The following is a 23007-nucleotide window of genomic DNA, read 5'->3' as shown; positions in this document are numbered from 1 at the left end:
AACCACAAAACGCTTTAATGCCATCATGCAGTACGCCTATTAGTGCTTGTTAAGGGCTTAATGCCCTTTAGTAAACATACCCCTTAGTTGTTAAACAGAAACAACTTACTCTTTGTTTCGTAAACATCTAAAGACTTATCTTCCAAAAATATTTTGTGTAATGTTTGATATATTAAAGGACCTTTGCTTAGTTGTAAAGCTGATATTTGCAATATTTGATTGTAAGTTGCTTTGAAACAAATTTCTGGCATTAAGCGAGTTATAAAAGGTTGAGACTGTGATATCTTTCCAGATCACTGACTCAGCGCATCTCTAACACAAGTCAACCATGCGACGAGCTATGCCACATTGCATCCATCTACATCCGATGAGGACTTGGTGGTCAGACCAGTTAGATCTGTACGAGAGCTGACCTGATTTTCTCTGTGGAGGTTCACTTAAAGACATATTATAATCAAACCCTTACCTGCACTCTTGTTCATCATTTCTGTGAGTTTTGCCATGTTTTCAGGATTTTCAACCCAGTACTAGGAACATTAATTATACTGTTTACCAGAGTTAAATCATTTTTGGTAGTACAACTTCCTAATCAAATTTAAATATTCAATAATATGGGATGATTTCAGGAATAAAAGTTTCCACTCAAATTTCACTAGGCCACTAAATATTAAACTTCGATAGTTCATAAGGAATGTAAAAATGGGCCTAGGAAAAACTAAATCAATAGCCTACTATGTAACTACTGATACTTATGGCAAGGCATATGTTATCAGGTGCAGACTGTACACATACGTACCCTCCAAGTCAATGGTGAAAATGCATAATTTAAACCAAGCTCTTTCCCTGCCACTGTAGACTATAAAAGCTGGATGTAATTAGTGATGGACCCAAAAGTGATGCATATCCCCATCTTCAACATCAGCTTGTATCAACTTGACCTGCACTTTAGAGCAGTGGGGTACCTAACATATTAGCAATTTATGGGCTCCTTTTACTAAGTGGCAGTAAGCCCAACGTGGGCTTACCGCTTGCTGTACAGGAAGTATCGCCAGGCTACCGCAGCAGCCCAGCGGTACTTCCCACCCCCAGCACGATGTCATTTCCGGCGCTACAAAAAGTATTTTTTTTGCATCGTTATATATCCAGGGGTAATCGGGCAGTGCCACACGCTGCCCAGTTACCGCCAGGTTAACATGGGAGCCCTTACCGCCACCTCAATGGATGGCGATGAGGGATCTTCCCCCCCCCCCCCCCGAAATGGCTGCGCAAGTGCTTTACTTGCCACCCGGCTAGTTCCTGCAGGAAAACAAGACTTCCTTTTTACCAGTAAAAGGGGGGCCTTGGAGCGCATGTAAAACACACGCCAACGCTAGCACCGGCCTTGCCACAGCTTAGCAAAAAGGGACCCTATAATATTTAAAAGCAGCAGGACACCTGAGCTTCTCCAGCTTTTACTTTGAGGGTAGTTTACAAGCTCTTTGCAATTTCCAAGAATCCTACAAAGAAGTCTGAAATTTACGAGGGATGAATACTAAAACAGTAAAGGGTAAATACTGTCAACACTGCTGGATTAACCTATCATGCAATATTTTTCACAGCAGGAGGAAAAAAAAAATCACACCGTGAACAACCAGACAATAACTTTATTGGAGATATATTCAAGCTACAATTATTACAAGGAAAAAAAAACCCCTATTAAAGGTAATTGGGATCCATAAGGTGCAGACTGCAAATTTCTGCACCATGATTACAGTATGAATGAATTACATTTTATGTCCCTTGAAGACAGCTGCAGCATGTGACAGTGAAAACTCTTTGTTGTCCATTCATTATACTTGATTTTATCCATCATCTTTTCAGGTGAAAATACTTTATAAAAGGAAACCTTATAACTTTTCAACCTTGCTCACGTGTTTTTTTTTTTTCCTCTGGGTTTTGCTACAATACCTACTTTGCTGCTGGAATGAAATTCATGAGTGCACCTACAAAGCAATTTAAGTTGTCTGTGGTAGTAACCCAAATTAAAACGGCATTGTGAAAACTAAGAATTAACACACTAAATAAAACACAGCACAGAAACCTTTGCTTTGCAAACTAACTTTGAAAGACAAATCGTAGGACTGCCAGCGATGCGCTCTACGGACATCGACTATTCTGATCTCTCTAGCAGCTCGCTTCCTTTAACACAAGGACACACTGCTAAAATGTGGGAATGTGTGGCACAAAAATCCTGAAGTCTTTGACTTCTAGAATGCAAACACATTCTGATTTTAAAATGCCACAGTACATCTCCGAAAAGCGTGTAAAAGCACTGTTTAAGAGGCTGGTGTTGAAATTTGAGGTATTTGCTTCTTAATACTTTTTGACTAAGATTGGTTGCTGGTTCTACAATCAAAAAATGAAGAGGAGATCTAGGTTGGTGCTTACACATTACGCATACCAAGTCGGCCCTTCATTTTACTCCCCCCCAAAAGGCTGGTGGAAAATACTTCTGAAACTCAGCCAGCTTGGTCACAAAAGAGCAAAGCAGTAGGGCATTTTCTTGCCATGTCAGCAGCTTTTTATTTCCTGAAGAAATCAAGTGGAAGCCACCACCCCTTGCTTCCTATATACTTCAAGGAAGGGGATTCCCAATATATAAATAGGTAGCGAGCTTTCAAATTCTACATGTACATTCTGATAATTGAGTTTACTCAAAGGAATGTTAGAGGCCATTTCAATTTAGTTCATAATAGTGTGAAGATGGAGACAAAAACAGCATACAGTGTACTGTGTTTGTTATACAGTAACAAAACACAATACCACAGACATTACCGATGACCTATTTGAGTTGTGCAAAGAAATGGTATGCTGTAGGCATTAAAAATTATCTTTTTTTTTTTCCCTCTCTTTTCAAACAGCAGCAAGGCCACACCACATTTTTTCCTCTTGGCTAAGCACATTTTTTCCTTGAAATGAGGTAAAGCATGGTAACAAGTGCAATGCTTATTTATGCTACATGAAAAAAACATTAACAGCGGGGAGGGGGAGGGGGACAACAAAGAAGCCTTAAAATACAAACGCAGCATAGATAAACAGAACTGTTTATAATACAGTACCATAAAATTAATATCATGCCAACTAACCCCCATATTTAGATACTTGACAATTCTCCTGGACTGCTTTCGAAAATGGGCAGCAGAATTCTTTTTCACTCCAAGGTATTTGAAAGTGCTCAGAGCACCATTAGCCTGGAATCAAATTCCACTGGATTTATATCTTTAAAACACTGTCCAATGTTACAATTATGTTTAAAAAGGGGGTGGATATTGTGTAAAGCATGGTTTTACTATCCTGGAGGGTACAAATATATCTGAATGAGGTTGTGTCAGGGGGTAAAAAAAGAAAGACGAATTTGTTTGTAAAAAGCAGCAAAATAATTTATCACCAACTACTCACATATGTAGGCTTTGTCTAGTAACAAAGGGATCACTGAACACTTAGAAAATATAGACTATACAAATACAATTTATATTTTCTTCCTTTCACAGTGGTGAAAAATCCCATATTTTATGAGTACTTTGTGCTGCTGGGGCTAGTGGTAGCAGTTCAACACTCAATCAATGGAACAGTAAAAAATACAGTTAAAATTTGCTGTTAGTTCAGGGAAAGTGAGATCTTGGGAAAGGAATATAAGGAACAGAGGACATGTCACTTCTGCCACACACTGGATTACATATGATGATTAGGAACAGACCATCACTGCTGTGAGCAATATTTCCCTTTAGCTGCACTAGAGTTGGTACTAGGGGCGTATCTACTATGGGGCCACGGGGGCCAGGGCCCCTGTAGATTTGGCCCTACAGACGACCCTCGCAACCCCCCTCCCGCCGCCAACCTGCTGTCAACGTCCTTTGCTGCCGGGGGACCCCAACCCCCGCCAGCCGAAGTAGTCTTCCTTCATTCGTTTGGGTTTCTTCTTTCTGAGTCTGACTCTGACGTCCTGCAAGTACACAACGTTCTGTTTCTGCGAGTCTGACGTCCTGCACGTTGTGTACTTGCAGGACGTCAGAGTCAGACTCAGAAAGAAGAAACCCAAACGAACGAAGGAAGACGACTCCGGCTGGCGGAGATTGGGGTCCCCCGCCAGCAAAGGTAGGCAACAGCGGGCGGGGGGTCGAGAGGGTCATCAGCGGTCGAGAGGGTCGTCGGGCAGGCCACAGTTGTTGGAGGTGGTTCTGGCGGCGGCGCCGGGGGGGGTGCTAAAATGTGCTCCCTCACCTCGGCTCTGGACCCCCTACTGGCGAAGTCTAGATACGCCCCTGGTTGGTACAGAAGTGTGGATATGGGACAGCTTGAGGCACATCATATTCTCTTGACCCTTTTAATTTCTGGTCAAGCAGATTCCTAGACAATGGAAATGTTACATGGCATTCACCTTTTTTTTTTCTTCTTCTTCTTCTTTTAAATTATTTCATTAAGAACAATTTTAAACCCCGAAAATATATGGCCTTTTGAAATCAAGACGAATAATACAACCCACATTTCTGAGTAAGTTTTAACGTGGGCTGCTGATCAATGCTTCTCTGTATTGTATGAATGCCCCGAGAGGAGGGGATCGGTGATAAGAGGGTTCCTTCCCTACTCATCACCAATACACTGATATCTTATATCAGGAAAAAATATACCGTGAAGTTAGCACTTTAGGGAAATTAAAAAATAGAAGCAATCAACATGAATGCCTGACACAATCCTCACATAAGCAAAAGAAAATGATTCTTGTTACCTAAACAGACATACCAAGCAATTAAACTCTAAGACATAAAATGATTAAAAATATTCCTCTGAGGATCCAGAGTCACGGTAATTGATTTAAAAAAAAAAAAATCAACAGATATGCCTCAAAATATTGAACTATTAAAACTGTACTATCAAAATAAATGTAATTTTGTTTGCACGACTGCACAGGAACTTTGAGGAGTGAACAAAGTTTTAGAGTATAAAATTTCTTGTTTTCTATTCAGTGAAGTATTCAATATTCCAGCTGAATGAAGTAGAGCTGGGGGAGAGGGCTGGATATGAATGGGTAGGGGTGGGGTATGGTAATCATTTGCAATTAAACACAGCATTACAAGAAGGAAACTTTAAAATGCCTTGGTCAGCTCTTTCGACCCTTCAAGCGCTACCAATGGGGCAAACCTAAAGCAAAACATCTAATATTGGTGGGAGTACAAGGCTGACCCCCGACTAAAAAAAAAAAAAAAATTGGTAAATTAAGAGGTATTATAGTTACAGTGCAAAAAATTAAAACACTTCAAGCATCATACATACAACATAGCACCAAAACAGAAAGAAAAACAATGCTTGCAAAAAAGGAAAACAAACAAATTGAGGTATTCAAGTGAAGAGTGACTACAAGGTCTAAATCAAAGAAAAACTTAGGCAAAGCCTAAAAACAGCTGATTTTTTTTTTTTCTCTCAGATATTTTTTGAGCAGTTGCTCTGAATGAATGACCTAAATCACAGATATACCAAAGTATGGCAGCTTTTCTTGAACAGCAAGTCCCATGGCGTATATAACAGTACAGCTTTGGTTGGTGACATTGTGAAAAGTACAGTAAGAAACTCCCGGGAGAAATCTCCTAAGTATAAAGGTGCTCCATTAGTTAAAGAAGTAACCAATTGATATAAAATCATCTGCAGCATGTTTTAGGTGCGATATGTCCAAGGTTATTTTCTGGCAAATAAAAGTTTTGAGCTGAGAAATTAACCGTCATGGCACTGCTCCGACGGGTGGGGGTGGGAAGTTTAGTGCAGGCTTCACTGGAAAACTGGAAAGTCTGACCACAGACCACTATATGCTTATGGTTTCAATATCCATTGTCACCTTCTCCAAACTGTTAAAATAACCTTAATATATATATAAGTACATATGAAGACTATTTTTCACTAGGATCTTGGAATAATTTAAAATCACAACCATACTAAAATGTTGAAAATCTAGAGCTTCTCTCATCACACGATGCATAATAAAAATGAAGGGAATGTAAAACAGTTTGATCAAAAGGGTGATGCGGGAAGGTTACAATTTAAAGAATTAACAATGAGGGTCTTCTTAAGGCAAGAACCTTTCTAAACAATACGATGTGGCATCAGAAAACTGGAGTTTCTGGCTCGCCAGTCATTTCACGTTAAGTTTTCGCTATCCGTAACAGGTAAGTGCAATAGTGACTGGGGAAAGTCATCTGAATAGAAAGATGACGCAGAACAAGGGGACAATACTGGGATTAGCTTTCTCTCCTGCCAGATCATCCGCCAGAGTCTCTCAACTGTTTTGTGAATGCCACTAGTGCACAGATTCAGGACAAGTACTACATTATCATATATATGTGTGTCTGCTCTTATAGCTATATCTAGATACATATATGTGTATACATCTAGAAACTGATTTCAGCATAAGCTCTCTTGCCTACTAACACTTAAGCACAGCTGTTCTAACAAGTCAAACAAAAAATAAAAATCTGGCCTGACAAAATACTTGCTAAAAGTTATTAATAAAGCACTCCTGTGATTAAACAAAGCAGAAAGTGAGTAAAGAAGATTGTGCTTGCGTCAAAAAAAATTATTAAACTACAATTAGTTAAAAAAACAAACAAACCCCAAAACTGTACATACGAATGCTTACTTTTCCCCTCTCTATTTTGTTACTAAACTTTGCATTCTCTTTTTCATTTGTTGTGTTAGGCATTGGCTCCCGGTTTCATGGTTTGCAGAGCAGTCTCAGATGCTGACCGCTTGAGGTTGGTTTGCCTTGAGGCTTCGTAGTGCTCGTCTGGCAGCTGCTGATTTGGCGATCCGGTAGCTTCTACCAACGCCTTTAAACTTTCCTTTCCCTACAACTTCCACGGTCACTCTGACCTTGCCGTCGTAGGTTCTTTCTGCAGGACTGAGAACGAAAAGAAAATAAGATACCTTTTTTTTTTTTTATTGGACTAACTGGATACATTTTTGGATTAGGTTTCAAAGGCAATAAGTACTTCTTCAGATCAGAATTTAGAAAATGATGAGATACATCCGATTATATACGTGAAACATAAAAGCATTCCAAAGACAGTCTCATGGGAAAGGTAGAAGTGAGAAACAGAGACGGATGGGAGATCAGAGGGTGACAAAGCACTATAATTTTATGGTTTATAATGCGATTGGAAACCTAGATCTTTGTTAAGTTCTGTCTGCTGGGTGTCAAAGTATTTCATCATTTTAGCTTCAAAGGTCTTACACTCTTGGATGGTTTTAAAATTTTCTTTTAGTATTCTCAGTACAGGCCATAAAAGCAGAACACATGTCTTCTAATAGTTAAAAAGGCTTTTATTCTTGCCACTTTAAAACACAACTCGACATGGCCACGTTTCGCCTCTCTAGATGCTGCGTCAGGGATTACCAAATATTAGGGTCCCAAAGGGCACAAACACCTAGGGGCCCTTTTACTAAGCTGCGTAGGCGCGTACACGCATCCTATGCGCATCAATTTTGAACTACCGCCAGGCCCTAGCAGTAATTTCATTTTTTATGACGCCCACTATGCGCGCAGGAAAATTTTTCGGAGTGCAGCACTAACCTGGCGGTAATTGGCATTGTACGCGCATAGATCCTTACCGCCCAGTTAACGCTAGGTCAATGGGTGGCAGTAAGATCTCAGGCCCAAAATGGACACGTGCGATTTTTAATTTTGCCGCACGTCCATTTTTGGCAAAAAAAAAAAGCTTTTTTTGCAGGCGCGCTGAAAAATGGACCTACGCGCATCCAATATATGCGTCTACACCAGCGTAGGCCATTTTTTGGTAAAAGGACCCCCTAGTATGCTATTGAGAAAGGAGGAGACACTCCTTTTATCCTGTTGCAAGCTGCTGAGCTATTTTCATTGCTTCATCTACTAACTATTAGGTGTTTTAACTATTAGAAGGCGTGTGTTCTGCTTTTGTGGACTGTACTGCTCAAGTCGGTCATTCCATGTCAAGTGGTCTGGTGGTCCCTGCGCGAAGGCTGCAGTATGGGGTCAAACAGATTACTATCTCTCAGCAAGTATTGCATCGGTGAACGTAAAACTTTACCAATGTTCATTGGGGACATGTATGAATGTTCACAGAAAATTTCATCGAAATCCATGATGGTCGCGCAGGGACCACCAGACCACTTGACATGGAATGTCCATTTCTGCAGAACTTTTGTTTTCCTTCTTCTGGACTTCCTTTTAGTATTCTCACCACCAAGTCATTAATGCAGTGCTCTGGTCTTACAAAACGCTGTCCTACAGAGATGTCACCCTGGTTAGAACCGGATTGTTTAATATAGTCTATTCAAACTTTGTATGGTACTTGCTAGTAAACTCGAGTTCTATTTCTGAATGAGCAAGTATGTCTCTCTATAATGGAGGATAAAGACCTCCATTATAGAGATATACTTGCTCGTTAATATAGTCTATGTAAGTTCAGTCTTGTCTTAAGCAACTGGCCTCTCTCTCCAACATAGCATCTTTCTTCACATTTTTTTGCCTTGAATAATATACAGTATATTAACAGCTTTAAGAGCAACCTCTGTCCTCTTGCTCTGTTGCTGAACTATATAGACTGTGTCAAGTGGTCCCAAGCAAGGGCCACATTTCAGCCTGGCTTTCATGATAACCATAAAACGTTTGCAAACGTATTTCCATAGGTATGAGCTAAAAAGACTGATTTGTTTGTCTCAATTTTATGCTATGTTTGTATTTTGTAAACTGCCTAGTTTATAAGCAGTATAGACATTTGGAAAAGAAATAAAAATAAAAATAAATAGCTCAGTTACTCTGAAAACTAGATCCGCTTGTAGCTGTTGCTGAGAAAGCCTGCTATGGATATCTAGGCAAAGAAATACCTTATTTGACACACCTGTTTATCTCTTCCCCATTAACCCACTCAAGAGGCCTAAATGTATCCACTTTCATAAATATCCATTAGTGTTGTGGGATCTGTCTACATTTTACACCAATAAATCAGCAATATATTGAATACGTTAAAGTTAATCAGCAGGCTGAAAAATTCTGCCTTAAAAAAAAAAAAACAACCCCACCCTTCAATGCATTAATCTCATTAACGATGTCCCAATATCATGTACAGTACCAAGTACTTAATGGCCCTTTTACTAAACTGTGTGGGCGCCTACACGTGCCCAATGCGTACCACTTCAGAGCTACTGCCAGCTACCGCGTGGCCCGGGCAGTAATTTTATTTTATTTTTTTTTACACGCGACGGCAAATTTCCAGCGCACGGCGCTAACCGGGCAGTAATCGGTATTGTACGCGCGCCAACAATTACCACCCAGTTAACGCATGAGACCTTACTGCTAAGTGAATAGGTGGTGGTAAGATCTCAGGCCCAAAATGGGCGTGTGCCAATTTTCATTTTGCCACACATCCATTTTGGGCCAAAAAAAAACAAAGAGAGAGGCCTTGTTTGCAGGTGCGCTGAAAAACGGAACTGCGCACGTCCAATATACGTCTATACCAGCGCAGACTACTTTTCGGTGCACCTTAGTAAAAGAACCCCTAAATTAACAGATGTTGCTATTGGTATGTTTACTGTTTCAGCCTTTCACTTTGTGCAACCTGGTACAATCAATGGTACTCAGTGATCTAGATTACTGCAACGCACTCTACGCTGGCTGCAAAGAGCAAATAATCAAGAAACTCCAGACAGCTCAGAACACTGCAGCTAGACTCATATTTGGTAAAACAAAATATGAAAGTGCCGGACCCCTGCGAGAAAAGCTACACTGGCTCCCACTCAAAGAACGCGTCACGTTCAAGATATGCACCCTAGTTCACAAAATCATTCATGGAGATGCCCCAGCCTACATGTCAGACCTGATAGACTTACCACCCAGAAATGCTAAAATATCATCCCGCACATTCCTTAATCTTCACTTCCCCAACTGTAAAGGTTTAAAATACAAGTTAACGCATGCGTCAACCTTTCCCTACCTGAGCGCACAATTCTGGAAAGCGCTGCCGCGCAACTTAAAAACGATCTACGAACTAATTTCCGCAAACTACTGAAGACCCATCTCTTTAACAAGGTATACCACAAAGATCAACAAATATGAACTCCTATACATATATTCAGAACTGCCTTAAAATATTTACTTGTTAAACTGCCATCATGTTTTATCGTTAACATGTTACCCAAGATCCTTCTGTCACACTAAATGTAAATTTTCTTATATATTTCCACCATTCATGATGTATTGTAAGCCACATTGAGCCTGCAAAGAGGTGGGAAAATGTGGGACACAAATGCAATAAATAAACAAACAATGTCTTAAATCGATGTCTCTCTCCTTCTCTGATCATATCCAGCAGATCGCCAAGACCTGTCCTTTCTTTCTTTACAACATCCGTAAAATCCGCCCCTTTCTTTCCGAGCACTCTACCAAAACCCTCATCCACACCCTTGTCACCTCTCGTTTAGACTACTGCAATCTGCTTCTTGCTGGCCTCCCACTTAGTCACCTCTCCCCTCTCCAGTCGGTTCAAAACTCTGCTGCCCGTCTCGTCTTCCGCCAGGGTCGCTTTACTCATACTACCCCTCTCCTCAAGTTGCTTCACTGGCTCCCTATCCGTTTTCACATCCTGTTCAAACTTCTTCTACTAACCTATAAATGTACTCACTCTGCTGCTCCCCAGTATCTCTCCACACTCGTCCTTCCCCTACACCCCTTCCCGTGCACTCCGCTCCATGGATAAATCCTTCTTATCTGTTCCCTTCTCCACTACTGCCAACTCCAGACTTCGCGCCTTCTGTCTCGCTGCACCCTACGCCTGGAATAAACTTCCTGAGCCCCTACGTCTTGCCCCATCCTTGGCCACCTTTAAATCTAGACTGAAAGCCCACCTCTTTAACATTGCTTTTGACTCGTAACCACTTGCCTCCACCTACCCTCCTCTCTTCCTTCCCATTCACATTAATTGATTTGATTTGCTTACTTTATTTATTTTTTGTCTATTAGATTGTAAGCTCTTTGAGCAGGGACTGTCTTTCTTCTATGTTTGTGCAGCGCTGCGTATGCCTTGTAGCGCTATAGAAGTGATAAATAGTAGTAGTAGTAGTCTCTTGTAACCAGAGCTAATATTGTGATGTCATAATGCCTCAGGAAACCAATAAGAGCAAACCTCATCAGTGATGTCACAATGGCTTGATTGTCCTATACTTGGCTTACTTTTATTACATAGCTCTTTGAGCAGGGACTGTCTTTCTTCTATGTTTGTGCAGCACTGCGTACGCCTTGTAGCGCTATAGAAATGCTAAATAGTAGTAGTAATAGTAGTAGTGCTGGCACAGTTGCACACTACTTCTCAACGTTTATGTACTTCTCTAACAGTGCTTTGCAGCCCAAACCTTGTGGCAGCTTTTTGTTATATCCATAGTGAATACACACTTCTCATCGATTGGGGACTCAGTAGTTGTACATCATATCATGTAAAACATTTCAGGGATAGATTGGGAATTATTGCTTTGTAACAAGTATAGTTTTAAATATTTGTTTAGGAACTGGAAAACAAAATCCAGAAGTGGGAGTAGATTCCTCTGTAGTTAATTGGTTCAGCTACAATTTTATTTTGCATGTTCATAAAGCAACAGAAATAGACTTTTGTAGGAGGGTGAGCATAATCAATCTTGCCGCAAAGGTGAACACCCTTCTGCCTCCCAGTGCTTTATAATTTAGAAATCATATATGCATTCTGAAGCAAAAATTCTCACCTGAATTTTGCTGTCTCAGGTTCCATCTCCAACAACTCTCGCACTGGGGAACGAGGCACATTTGCAGAGAATTTTTCTGTTGAGGAAAGAAATCCATTTAAGATTCTTTCTTGAAGACTAATTACCTATAATAGTGATTTTCAACCTTTTTCATCTCCCAGCGCACTGACAAGGTGCTAAAATTGTCAAGGCACACCATCAGTTTTTTTAAGGATATATTTTTATCATTAAAAAAACCCCCACACAAATATTAAGATGAAGAATTGTTTTTTTTACAAAAGAAATCATTTTAACCTACAATTATAAGAGCTCATCAGATGAGCCACATTTACAACCTACACCTCAGCTCCGAAATTGAAAATTCAGCAAATGGATTAAGGTAAATGCTGGGAAAATGTATCTCTGTTCTGTGGGTTGTTTGCACCTGCAGCATGTGTCAAGTGACAGCACACACATACCTTCTCTTTGAATCTTGGTATAAAGACCCCAGATACTTGTCCCAAAATAGTCTGAGAATTTCCCTCAAAGCATTGTTCCTATCAGACGGCAAATTAATTCTCATCCCTAAACATTAATAGTAAAAGGATTATAAAGGAAGTTCACACATTTGAAATGTAGAAGTAGAGAAGATTTCTGGAGATGAGCTGGAAGGACATAGTTATTGTAGGGCCCAGTGAGGATAACCAAAAAGCTTGTATTCCCCTCTTATACTCCTCCCTACTGCCCCCCCCCCCCAAAAAAAAAAAAATAACCGCTTCTCTCCTCCTCCCCAGCTCTTCACAAATATACAGAGCACAAGAACTAATTTTCTCCCAAACATATCCAATATTTGCATACATGTGCTGAAATAGTCAAAGGGGATACAACAATTATTTTTTGGATGTTACACATCTCTGTTGTATAATGCACACCTGTATCTAAATATGTGCATTATACAGCAGAGATTTCTTTTTTTTTTTTTTTAACCGTTAAACAATAATTCAGAGTATCTTTTATGTCTATTTTAGCACAAGTGTGCTTTTATATTTTTAAAACAGCATAAAAATATCCAAAAGAGAACTCAATCGGCTTGAAATACCATACATAGTCTCTGAAAATCATGAAAATCCTAATTTAATCAGCTATAGCCTGAACAGGCAAAATACAAACTTCAATGAAAAAATTAAAAAATTAACTTGCAGAAAAAGCTATAGCTGTTTAATTTGAACACGTTTAATATTGTAGTGATCATATAATGAGTGAGATGTTAAATTTTTTCAATGTGGATTGATAATTTTAATTTTGATAAATCTGTGATTTTATTACAGACACTTCACTTTATTACAGAAGCTTCTCTCCTTCCCCCCCCCCCCGCCCCCAAGCTCCTCACCTGCCCAATCAGTCCTCCAAAGGCTGCAGCAGGTCGCGTCTACACCAGCTCTTAGGGGCCATTTTATTAAGGTGCACAGGTGCCTACACGCATCAAATTGGAACTACCGCGTTCCACAGGCGATAATTCCAGTTTTGACGCACGTCCAAAACACGCGGTAGAAAATATTTTCTATTTTCTACCGCGTGGTGCTTACCCGGTGGTAATCAGCAGTGTACATGGGCTGACGCTTACCGTCCGGTTAGTGCGCGAGACCTTACCACTAATTCAGTAGGTGGCGGTAATATCTCAGGCTGAAAATGGACGCGCGTTCGTTTGAGTTTTGCCGCACGTCCATTTTCGGCCACAAAAAAATGCCTTTTTTTCCAGGCGCGCTGATAAATGGACCTGCGCGTGTCCAATTCACGCACCTACACCAGCTCAGGCCACTTTTGGGGCGCACCTTAGTAAAAGAGCCCCCTAACATCTCCCACCGTCCAGGCCCGGTTTCCAGCATCACTTCCCCTAGCTCCTTACCTGCCTGACGGGTCCTCCAAAGGCTGCAGCAGGTTGCGGCCAAGACAGCGCTGAAAGTTGCCTCTCTGACCTGCAGGGCCATTCCTCTGCTGCATCCCATTTGGAGAACCCAGCGGGCATCAAAGTAGCTGAGGAGAGGAGATGCTGAACCGGACCCGAGCACGAGGGGGAGCGATGCTAAGTGCTGCTCGTTCTATGACCCTCCCCCACCACTCCTGCGGCACACTTGCTGACCATTCTGCCGCGGCACAGTGGTTGAAAATCGCTGACCTATAAAATAATTCTTCCAATGAAGGTTAATTACCTATCAGTGGCCGCATCATAGGATAGTACACGTGCCAAACCATTTCCAAAGACATCCCGCTATCTATATAGATGGCACCAGCAAGTGACTCGAATATGTCTCCCATGGCCTTTGGTACTTCAATATCTTCTTCCTTTTCTTCATCTTCTTCTGACCTTCTGAGCTGTTTACAGGTAAAACAAAGAGGTTAAGTGCCTAGGGGTAGGAATGAGCCCTGATCACTCCTGCCCTGCCTGTGTTGTCATTCAGAATGGCACCAACTGATGACTTTAGCCGGTGGCAGTGGGAGGGGAGCAACTTCTATCACCTTCTCCCACTACTCCAACCAGAGTTACACCTAATCACACTGACCACCCTTCAACATCTTCAGTCCTTCTGTGACTGCTCTCTTGTGCTTGACTGCTTAAATATTTTTTAATTTAAATGCTTTACTTTTTGTCTATTAGATTGTAAGCTCTTTGAGCAGGGACTGTCTTTCTTCTGTGTTTGTACAGCGCTGCGTACGCTTTGTAGCGCTCTAGAAATGTTAAATAGTAGTATAGTAGCAACTGAGGATGCCCTTAGTAGGACCCAAAACTTAATTTAGGGAAAGGAGTCCTGAGGTGGGGATGGGGGGGGGGGGGGGGGGGTTGGAGGTCTCAGAAAAGAGGCAAGGCCTTGTGATAGATATCATGGCGGGTGAAGCAGGAGACAAAAGAAAGCAGACCATTAACTTTATGAGGGAGATAACAGGGTTTATGCAAACACTTCTCAAATTAATCGAAATATTAAATAAAAGTAAACAACTTCATACTACTGCACTTATAAATGTTCAACTATCAAGTATGAAATATGCTGAAAAACCCATGCACTGTATTTTCATACTGTTTGATGTTCACAGACTGACATTCAAGAAGGAATACAGCTGAAGCAAGGAAGGAAATCTCCATTTTCATCACAGTAATTACATTTGTAGGGGCCAATTTATCCTGAGCATGTCTGCCCCTGAATGTGTGCGTGAAACAAGGAAAAATAAAGCAATAAAGAAAGCTGTCCTGTTTTAGAGCTGAACTCATCACATTGTATGTAGAATTAACCAAGGTATTTATCCCTTCAGACATGCACTAAAGAACTGGAAAGGTGACTATATTACATTGTGAGCATTTCCACATAACCCATGTGCTGGTGCTTCAGTATTTAAAAAGTATGCTATCCTCATTATGCTCCGGTAAAAATATGATTACAGTCGAACAAAAATATTCTCCTATTGCAGGGGTTAAGACAATTGTATCCATAACTCTCTGCTTTTGTATGCAAACTCAACATTTTTTACTCACTGCTCGATCTCTCTCCCTCTCCGCATTTTAAACCTTATAGAACATGTATTTTATTAGTAAATATTTTTTTAATCACTTAAAAGTCACTTGGCAGGTTTCCTTTATTTGTATTTGTCTATTCCCCATATCTAGTGCCACAGCCCACAACTCTGATCTTTTACGTATTTGTGTTTGTATAGCAGAAAAATCATTATCATCCCTTAGAACCGTGATCCAATTAAAAGCATCAGAACTGGTAAAAACTCTGGGTTTCTACAGGACTCATTCGGATTTTGTGCAATGAAAAGCTGGAGTGAAAACATCAGGGCCCATCTTAGACCTTTATACATGACACCGTAGACTGTATAAATTTTATTTCCCTGAAATGCTCTGCTCTTAGGTTAAGGGTAATACATTTAACATACTGCCTTTCTGTGGTTACAATCAAAGCAGTTTACATATTATATACAGGTACTTTCTCTGTCCCTACTGGGCTCACAATCTAAGTTTTGTACCCGGGGCAATGGAGGGTTAATTGATACGCCCAGGGTCACAGTGTGACCCGAAACTGATTTCCTGGGTTCTCGGCCCACCACACTCAACCATTAGGCTACTCCTCCACCTCCATTTAGAACTATGGTTTTGGTTACACCCAATTTCATCCTGTAATACTCTCATTTTTTTTTTATTTTTAGCTACATTTGTACCCCGCACTTTCCCACTCATGGAAGGCTCAATGTGGCTTACATATACAGGTACTTATTTGTACCTGGGGCAATGGAGGGTTAAGTGACTTGCCCAGAGTCACAAGGAGCTGCCTGTGCCTGAAGTGGGAATCGAACTCAGTTCCTCAGGACCAAAGTCCACCACCCTAACCACTACACTAGGCCACTCCTCCACTGTTGCTACTATTGGAGATTCTACATGGAATGTTGCTAATGGAATAGGAACATTCCATGTAGAATCTCCAATAGTCTCTATTTTATTTTTGTTACATTTGTACCCTGCGCTTTCCCACTCATGGCAGGCTCAATGCGGCTTACATGGGGCAATGGAGGGTTAAGTGACTTGCCCAGAGTCACAAGGAGCTGCCTGTGCCTGAAGTGGGAATCGAATTCAGTTCCCCAGGACCAAAGTCCACCACCCTAACCACTAGGCCACTCCTCCACTGTTGCTACTATTTGAGATTCTACATGGAATGTTACTATTCCACTATCAACATTCCATGTAGAAGTCGGCCCTTGCAGATCACCAATGTGGCCGCACAGGCTTCTGCGAGTCTGACGTCCTGCACGTACGTGCAGGACGTCAGACTCACAGAAACAGAAGCCTGCGCAGCCTTCTACATGGAATGTTGCTAGTGGAATAGCACCATTCCATGTAGAATCTCCAATAGTAGCAACATTCCATGTAGAATCTCCAATAGTAGCAACATTCCATGTAGAATCTCCAATAGTATCTATTTTATTTTGGTTACATTTGTACCTTGCGCTTTCCCACTCATGGCAGGCTCAATGCAGCAATGGAGGGTTAAGTGACTTGCCCAGAGTCACAAGGAGCTGCCTGTGCCTGAAATGGGAATTGAACTCAGTTCCTCAGGACCAAAGTCCACCACCCTAACCCACTAGGCCACTCCTCCACTGTTGCTACTATTGGAGATTCTACATGGAATGTTGCTATTCCATTAGCAACATTCCATGTAGAAGTCGGCCCTTGCAGATCACCAATGTGGCTGCACAGACTTCTGCGAGTCTGACGTCCTGCACGTACGTGCAGGACATCAGACTCACAGAAACAGAAGCCTGCGCAGCCTTCTACATGGAATGTTGCTAGTGGAATAGCAACATTCCATGTAGAATCTCCAATAGTAGCAACATTCCATGTAGAATCTCCAATAGTATCTGTTTTATTTTTGTTACATTTGTACCCCGTGCTTTCCCACTCATGGCAGGCTCAATGCGGCTTACATATTGTATACAGGTACTTATTTGTACCTGGGGCAATGGAGGGTTAAGTGACTTGCCCAGAGTCACAAGGAGCTGCCTGTGCCTGAAGTGGGAATCAAACTCAGTTCCTCAGGACCAGAGTCCACCACCCTAACCACTAGGCCACTCCTCCACTCTATATACTACCAAACTATCAAAGGCAACCTGAGGCACGTATAGGGTGTCCTGTGCAGATATACAATGCAAAACACACAGAACAGAAGCCAACAAGATTACAACCCCCCCCCCCCCCCCCCACAAACATGTCAAGAAGGAGAGTGAAATAAAATGAGGACACGTTTTTGCTTGTGTGCACAGAGAACGTTTAGAAGAGTACATACCTCAGAATCCATTCCTTGCATTTCGTTCTTCTCAAGCTGGAACTGAACAAAGTCGTCAATGACATGGAAGAGCTCGGGAGAAACAGCCTTAAAATACTTGTGGTAGTCATACTTCACAGCTAGTGACGCGAAGATGGTGTTGTTGACAAGAGCTGACCTCAGGTCAGTCAGAACACCTGGAGAATGCTGCCGTGGGTCTTCATAAAGGTGCTTGGTTATGAGGTAGTCCAAAATGGCATCTCCCAGGAATTCTAAACGCTGGTAACAATCTTGGAAATGAACACCAACCAATGTCAAAAGGAAGATGAAAAAAAAAAACATTAAGCTTACTCGAAACGCTTTTCTTTCCATTTCTGTTCCGCTTACAATTTAATAAAAATAATATTTTCTTTACAATTGCAAGAGTTTGCGTGCCGTGTTCTCAGCTGCCCTCAAAGCCCTTGAAGGATCTACCGGGAATTATGAAAGCTCCACAGGGAGCAAAGCATAACTAGGAAAGGGAAAGAATTCATGGCATGCATTAACCCCTGAAAACGCTGAAAATTTTTATCACAAAGGGTTTCTTCCTCCTCTATATTTTAACAATATCAAAACTGGGAAAGCACTTTAAAGAAGCAAAGAAACTTGACCAACGACAAAGTCAGCCACAGTGAATTGTCCTAGTTGATTTAGAATGCTAATCTGTAGTCAAAATAGTGAAAATAACTTTCAAATAAAAGTTAAACCTGTCTATTCTGGGTGTACAGATGCCAGACTTTAAAATAAAGCCACAGCCAATGCATATGGGCTAATGGCCAGCTTATGGAGGAAGCTCCAAAATAGCGTTTTATTTTTTTTCGCTTTCTACAGAGCATTTTCAAATGGGCCAACTTTTAAATTAACCAATAAGAATCACCTTCTTATGTTAAATCACTGCTTGGCCAGATATGATGGATACAAACAGCATGCATTTCAAAGTAGGAACCTATTAATTTACCCAGCAATTCTTGAAACCACAATCGAGTGACCACCTGTAGCTATAGTCATTTTACACAATTTATCTGCCTATGCTTTAAGATTTAAAAAAAAACCACAACAAAATCAAGAACAGAACTTCGTATTTTATCCTGTATATTACATTCCAGCAATTAAATCTCAGTATAAATAAGCAGCAGCTATGTTGTGCTTTTAAACACTAAAAGGCCTCTACTCAGCAAATTATGATGTGATCATGTGGATAAAAAAAATGCTGGATGGGTCAGTCCAATAGTTTAGGTGGCAGTGTTCCTCCATGTTCAATTTCTGAATCAGGTCTTCGGCACCCTGGGTTGGATAGACATGCCGGAGAGAAAGAAGTCCATCACTGCCAAAGATGACATGTTATGGCCAAACTAAAGCCCATGATACTGTGTTCTGGAAGGAGCCAAAACAGGCCCAAAGTGTTGCTAAACAAAGAACTCTGCTAATGTTTCATGTATCCAGTTTGCTGAACAAATGAGTGTTTGAAGGTGGCCCATTTTTCTCATGTAACTAAGAAGGCTACATGGACCTTGATAGTGAACAATAGTCACTGCTGAACTATTTTGAGAAATCCATTTGAGCTTAAGTTAATTTCTATTCAAGTAAAAACTGCATACTTGATAGCTTAAAGGTGCTATTTAGCTTTGCATCTACTGAGAATTTTTGCTCTAATATTAGTACATGTACATGCCTACAAGCATATGAATAAAGATGAATCCGTGGGACGATTAAAAAAAAAATAAAGACAGGAGAATGCATATATGGAAGGGAGGTGTGAGGGGAAAATGACTGGCAATAAGACTGAATTTTCTACAAGGTAAAATTTCTCTTAGGTCACTCATGGTGGTTCTGGAGTGAAGAGGGATTGGCCGGGGCAAATCGGGTGTGTTAAGAGGAATGCTTTATACCAGTTGCAGCTAATCCACCCCTTCTTAAGAGGATTCAGCTCTGTGCATTGCTAGTCCCTGGTGTTAGCTCCCTTTAATAGTAGATGACGGCAGAAAAAGACCTGCATGGTCCATCCAATCTGCCCAACAAGATAAACTCATATGTGCTACTTTTTGTGTATACCTTACCTTGATTTGTATCTGTCATTTTCAGGGCACAGACCGTATAAGTCTGCCAAGCACTATCCCCGCCTCCCAACCACCAGCCCCGCCTCCCACCACCAGCTATGCCACCCAATCTCAGCTAAGCTTCTGAGGATTCATTCCCTCTGAACAGGATTCCTTTATGTTTATCCCACGCATGTTTGAATTCCGTTACCGTTTTCATCTCCACCACCTCCCGTGGGAGGGCATTCCAAGCATCCACCACTGTTCTCCGTGAAAAAATACTTCCTGACATTTTTCTTGAGTCTATCTGCCTATTATATTATAATAGTATAATATCTTGTTTTAGGCTTATCAGCTAGGCTGAAGCAGCCAGAATGTTAACAGGGGCAAAAAGGCTCTGTTAACATTCTCACCCTTCTCTGAGAAAATTGCACTTGCTTCCGTTTAAGGCATGATGTCTGTTTAAAATGCTCATAGTGACTTTTAAGTTGTTTAAAGATCAGAGGCATGATTATTTAAGGGACCAGATAAGGAATTATGCATCCAGGAAAAGGTTGCTTCAAAGACATTTTCTTGTACTTCTTGGAAAGCAGGGGCAAGAGCCAACATGTTCAAAGCAGAAATGTGGAAAATTGGAACGGCTGAACGTTTAAGGGAGATGGCATCTCTTGTTAGCGATCTGGGAAGGGCAGAAGACATCCGTTTCTTAGGGGAGTGGGAATTGAGTTAAATAGCTTGGTGGAGGGAGAGTTAGTTGGGGAGGGGGTAGATGAAGATTGTATTGGTTTGCTGCTGGGGGGGCCTGCTTTTTGGAGATACTTTCATCTTATCACTGATTCTTTCATTACTTTGATTCTTTCATTACTTTGTAAACTATCTTGAATAGTGTTGGTCAGACGGATGATATATAAATATTTTATAAATAAATAAATGACTAGAATCCGTTAACAGGTAAACATTCATAAGAGCTTATTTGATTTGTATGGGCACCTTAAAATTTAAAGTGTGTGCAAATCACTTTTGCATACATAGGGCTGGATCCAGTAAATGGCGCTCAAACTTCGGCGCCGAAAAAAAATCAGAACTAAGCGCGACTCTATAAAGGACCCTCGACATGGCCCCCTTTTGAGTTAGGCGCCTTACAGAATAGCACGTAACCAGATGTGCGTGCCAGTTATCAATAATTGATTATTAGCACATAATTATTGATAGTTAATTTGAGCGTGCATCTTGGGCACATGCCCAAATCTGGGTGCCATATATAGAATGCAGGGGATACTATCGGGTGGCTAGGTGTTTCGTGACACTGTACACTTACGAATTAACATGAGGACAATCGATTTGTGAGGGCCAATAGGTTCTTGAGTAAACACAATGCACATGAAAACCACAGATGTGCATAAAACCATAAAAAACACACACTAAAATTACAAAAAAAACCATTTAAAATGAATACTAACCAAATATTTTTCTATGGCCATCAACATGGATGTTTTGGGTTTGTTTGTTTTTTTAAACAGAAACAAAGTTGTATTGGTTTTATATAAGACAATGGTTTAGATTTTATACTGTAGCCTGCATACTTGTAAAGAACATGGTCACATTACCAAGCAGTTAATACAAAAAAAATTAACCAAGTCTTTCTTCTTTGACAACTGGTTAGCATAAAGTGCAAGCCTACAAGTGCCTGTATATTCCCTACCTGCTACCTGAGCAGCTGGCTGGTTGAAAGAAGGGGTAAGCAGGGCCCATACTTTTGAAAATTTGATAAACACGTGCTGCTTTCCCAAAACTCTAGCTGCAGGTATGCATGCCTTAGAAATGTTTAGCAGCACAAAGGCAGGCAAATTTCAGTCAGGCCTATTTAACTTCAGAACCTCTATAAATAACCACACAAAACTATAGATGCCCCTCCACTTTGCAGAACATCGAATGTAAACTGTAAGCCACTTTGAACTGAAATTTGTTTTTGGATAAGTGGGATACAAGAATACATAAATAAATAGCTGAACAGTTTTGGAAATTACCCTCCACGTGTGAAGAGATATATTTTTTTATATGTACTTATACCGTAATTGATCATACCTGCGTATGTTCTTGAGGAACAAGGAGTGCTAAACTGTAAACTTTTAAGAGCAAAGATTTAAAAAAAAAATGAGAGATGTAAGACTACATACCTGTAATTGTATTGTAGTGGTAAGAGGCATGTGTAAAGGCCTGCAGAAGATAAGCCTTGTTCTTAAACCTGTAGCTAATTTTCTCCTCAAAGTTCTCAAAGCCAGATATAAGGTGACTAAGTGTTTTTTCTGCGTCTGGATGATCGAACATACATCTTGGAGGAATCTTTAAAGAGCCATATTCCATATCTTTATTGAGAGGAGGCTCTGAAGGAGGTACAGGGGTGACAGCAGAGTTTCCTGAAAGATTTTTTCTATGACTGTCAGAGGTTTCCCTGCTAGAACTCAAAGGACTGCAGCTTCCAGCCACTTTAACCACAGGGAGCACCTTCAGGCCCAGATAACACAGAAACAGCTGGGCAGCTCTTTCGCCGCAGCTTGTTAGGTAGCAGCCCAGCAGCGCTTCTACGCAATCCGCAATGCTTTTATCCGCAATGCACTGCTCTGTGTGCAAGTCATAAGAGATAGACTGTTTCCCTGTGTCAACACCACAGTTTTCTTCTGATGGGTTCCAGAAGCCGACTACAAAATCGTCGTCTTCAACAGCCTTGCTTGGATCCAGATAACACATTGCATCCCACGAACTGTAATCAAAGTCATCCAAATCCGAGGACAATTGTTCAGTACCCAGGGATGATTTTTTGGGCATTTTCCACATATTGAATGGATCGGTGGTGGAAAAGGGTGAGAGAGGAATCTTCTTGACAAATGCCCCTGATCCTATTAACATACTGTCAATGAACCTGATGTGCTCCTGATCATACTCCAACAGATCATCATCGAGGTCCATTTCTTCCTTTGGTGACCTCCACATTAAATCTTCATCTTCTTCGTAATCGTCATCTTCATCAAATTTACCATTTGCCATGGAATTCTCCTTTGACTAAGGGAAGAAAAAAAACACAATGTATTAGAAATGCCGATTTACAGGAACAAAATCCCATTGCATGAGGGCAACCTTCACCAAAAGGAAGGTCTTTTTCGCTTAAGTACTTTGGCCATGTCTTTACAACAATTTACCCTTACAGTAAAATATCTTAACTTTTTATTTGATTGGAGATCATTTGAGAATGCCGCCCTATAAAGTTCCCAAGGCAGCCTGTTTCTGATTGCTGTAGCCATCAGTGGCGTCTGCCATTAGTTCAAAAAAATTAGTTAAGCAAACAGTAGGACGAATGACAGTGTCTGCCCACA

At 40.9% G+C, this 23007-nt stretch overlaps 1 protein-coding gene across 1 annotated transcript in view; it reads right to left on the bottom strand.

The window, feature by feature from the left end:
* Positions 1 to 4243: 4243 nt before the first annotated feature.
* Positions 4244 to 23007, bottom strand: part of DICER1 (dicer 1, ribonuclease III) — a 157276-nt gene continuing 138512 nt past the window's right edge. Inside the window, exons 24-28 of the mRNA XM_030213736.1 lie at positions 21814 to 22696; positions 17583 to 17851; positions 13962 to 14124; positions 11773 to 11848; positions 4244 to 6925 (exon numbers count right to left, since the gene is read on the bottom strand). Of these exons, the coding sequence (XP_030069596.1) occupies positions 6760 to 6925; positions 11773 to 11848; positions 13962 to 14124; positions 17583 to 17851; positions 21814 to 22696 (1557 nt within the window). The 3' untranslated portion in view covers positions 4244 to 6759. The remainder of the gene's footprint in view (positions 6926 to 11772; positions 11849 to 13961; positions 14125 to 17582; positions 17852 to 21813; positions 22697 to 23007) is intronic.

Source organism: Microcaecilia unicolor, chromosome 9 (genome assembly GCF_901765095.1).
Source record: "Microcaecilia unicolor chromosome 9, aMicUni1.1, whole genome shotgun sequence".
Classification (NCBI taxonomy): Eukaryota; Metazoa; Chordata; class Amphibia; order Gymnophiona; family Siphonopidae; genus Microcaecilia; species Microcaecilia unicolor.
The sequence above is the reverse complement of the archived record's forward strand: the minus strand, read 5'-3'. Positions and strand labels throughout refer to the sequence as shown.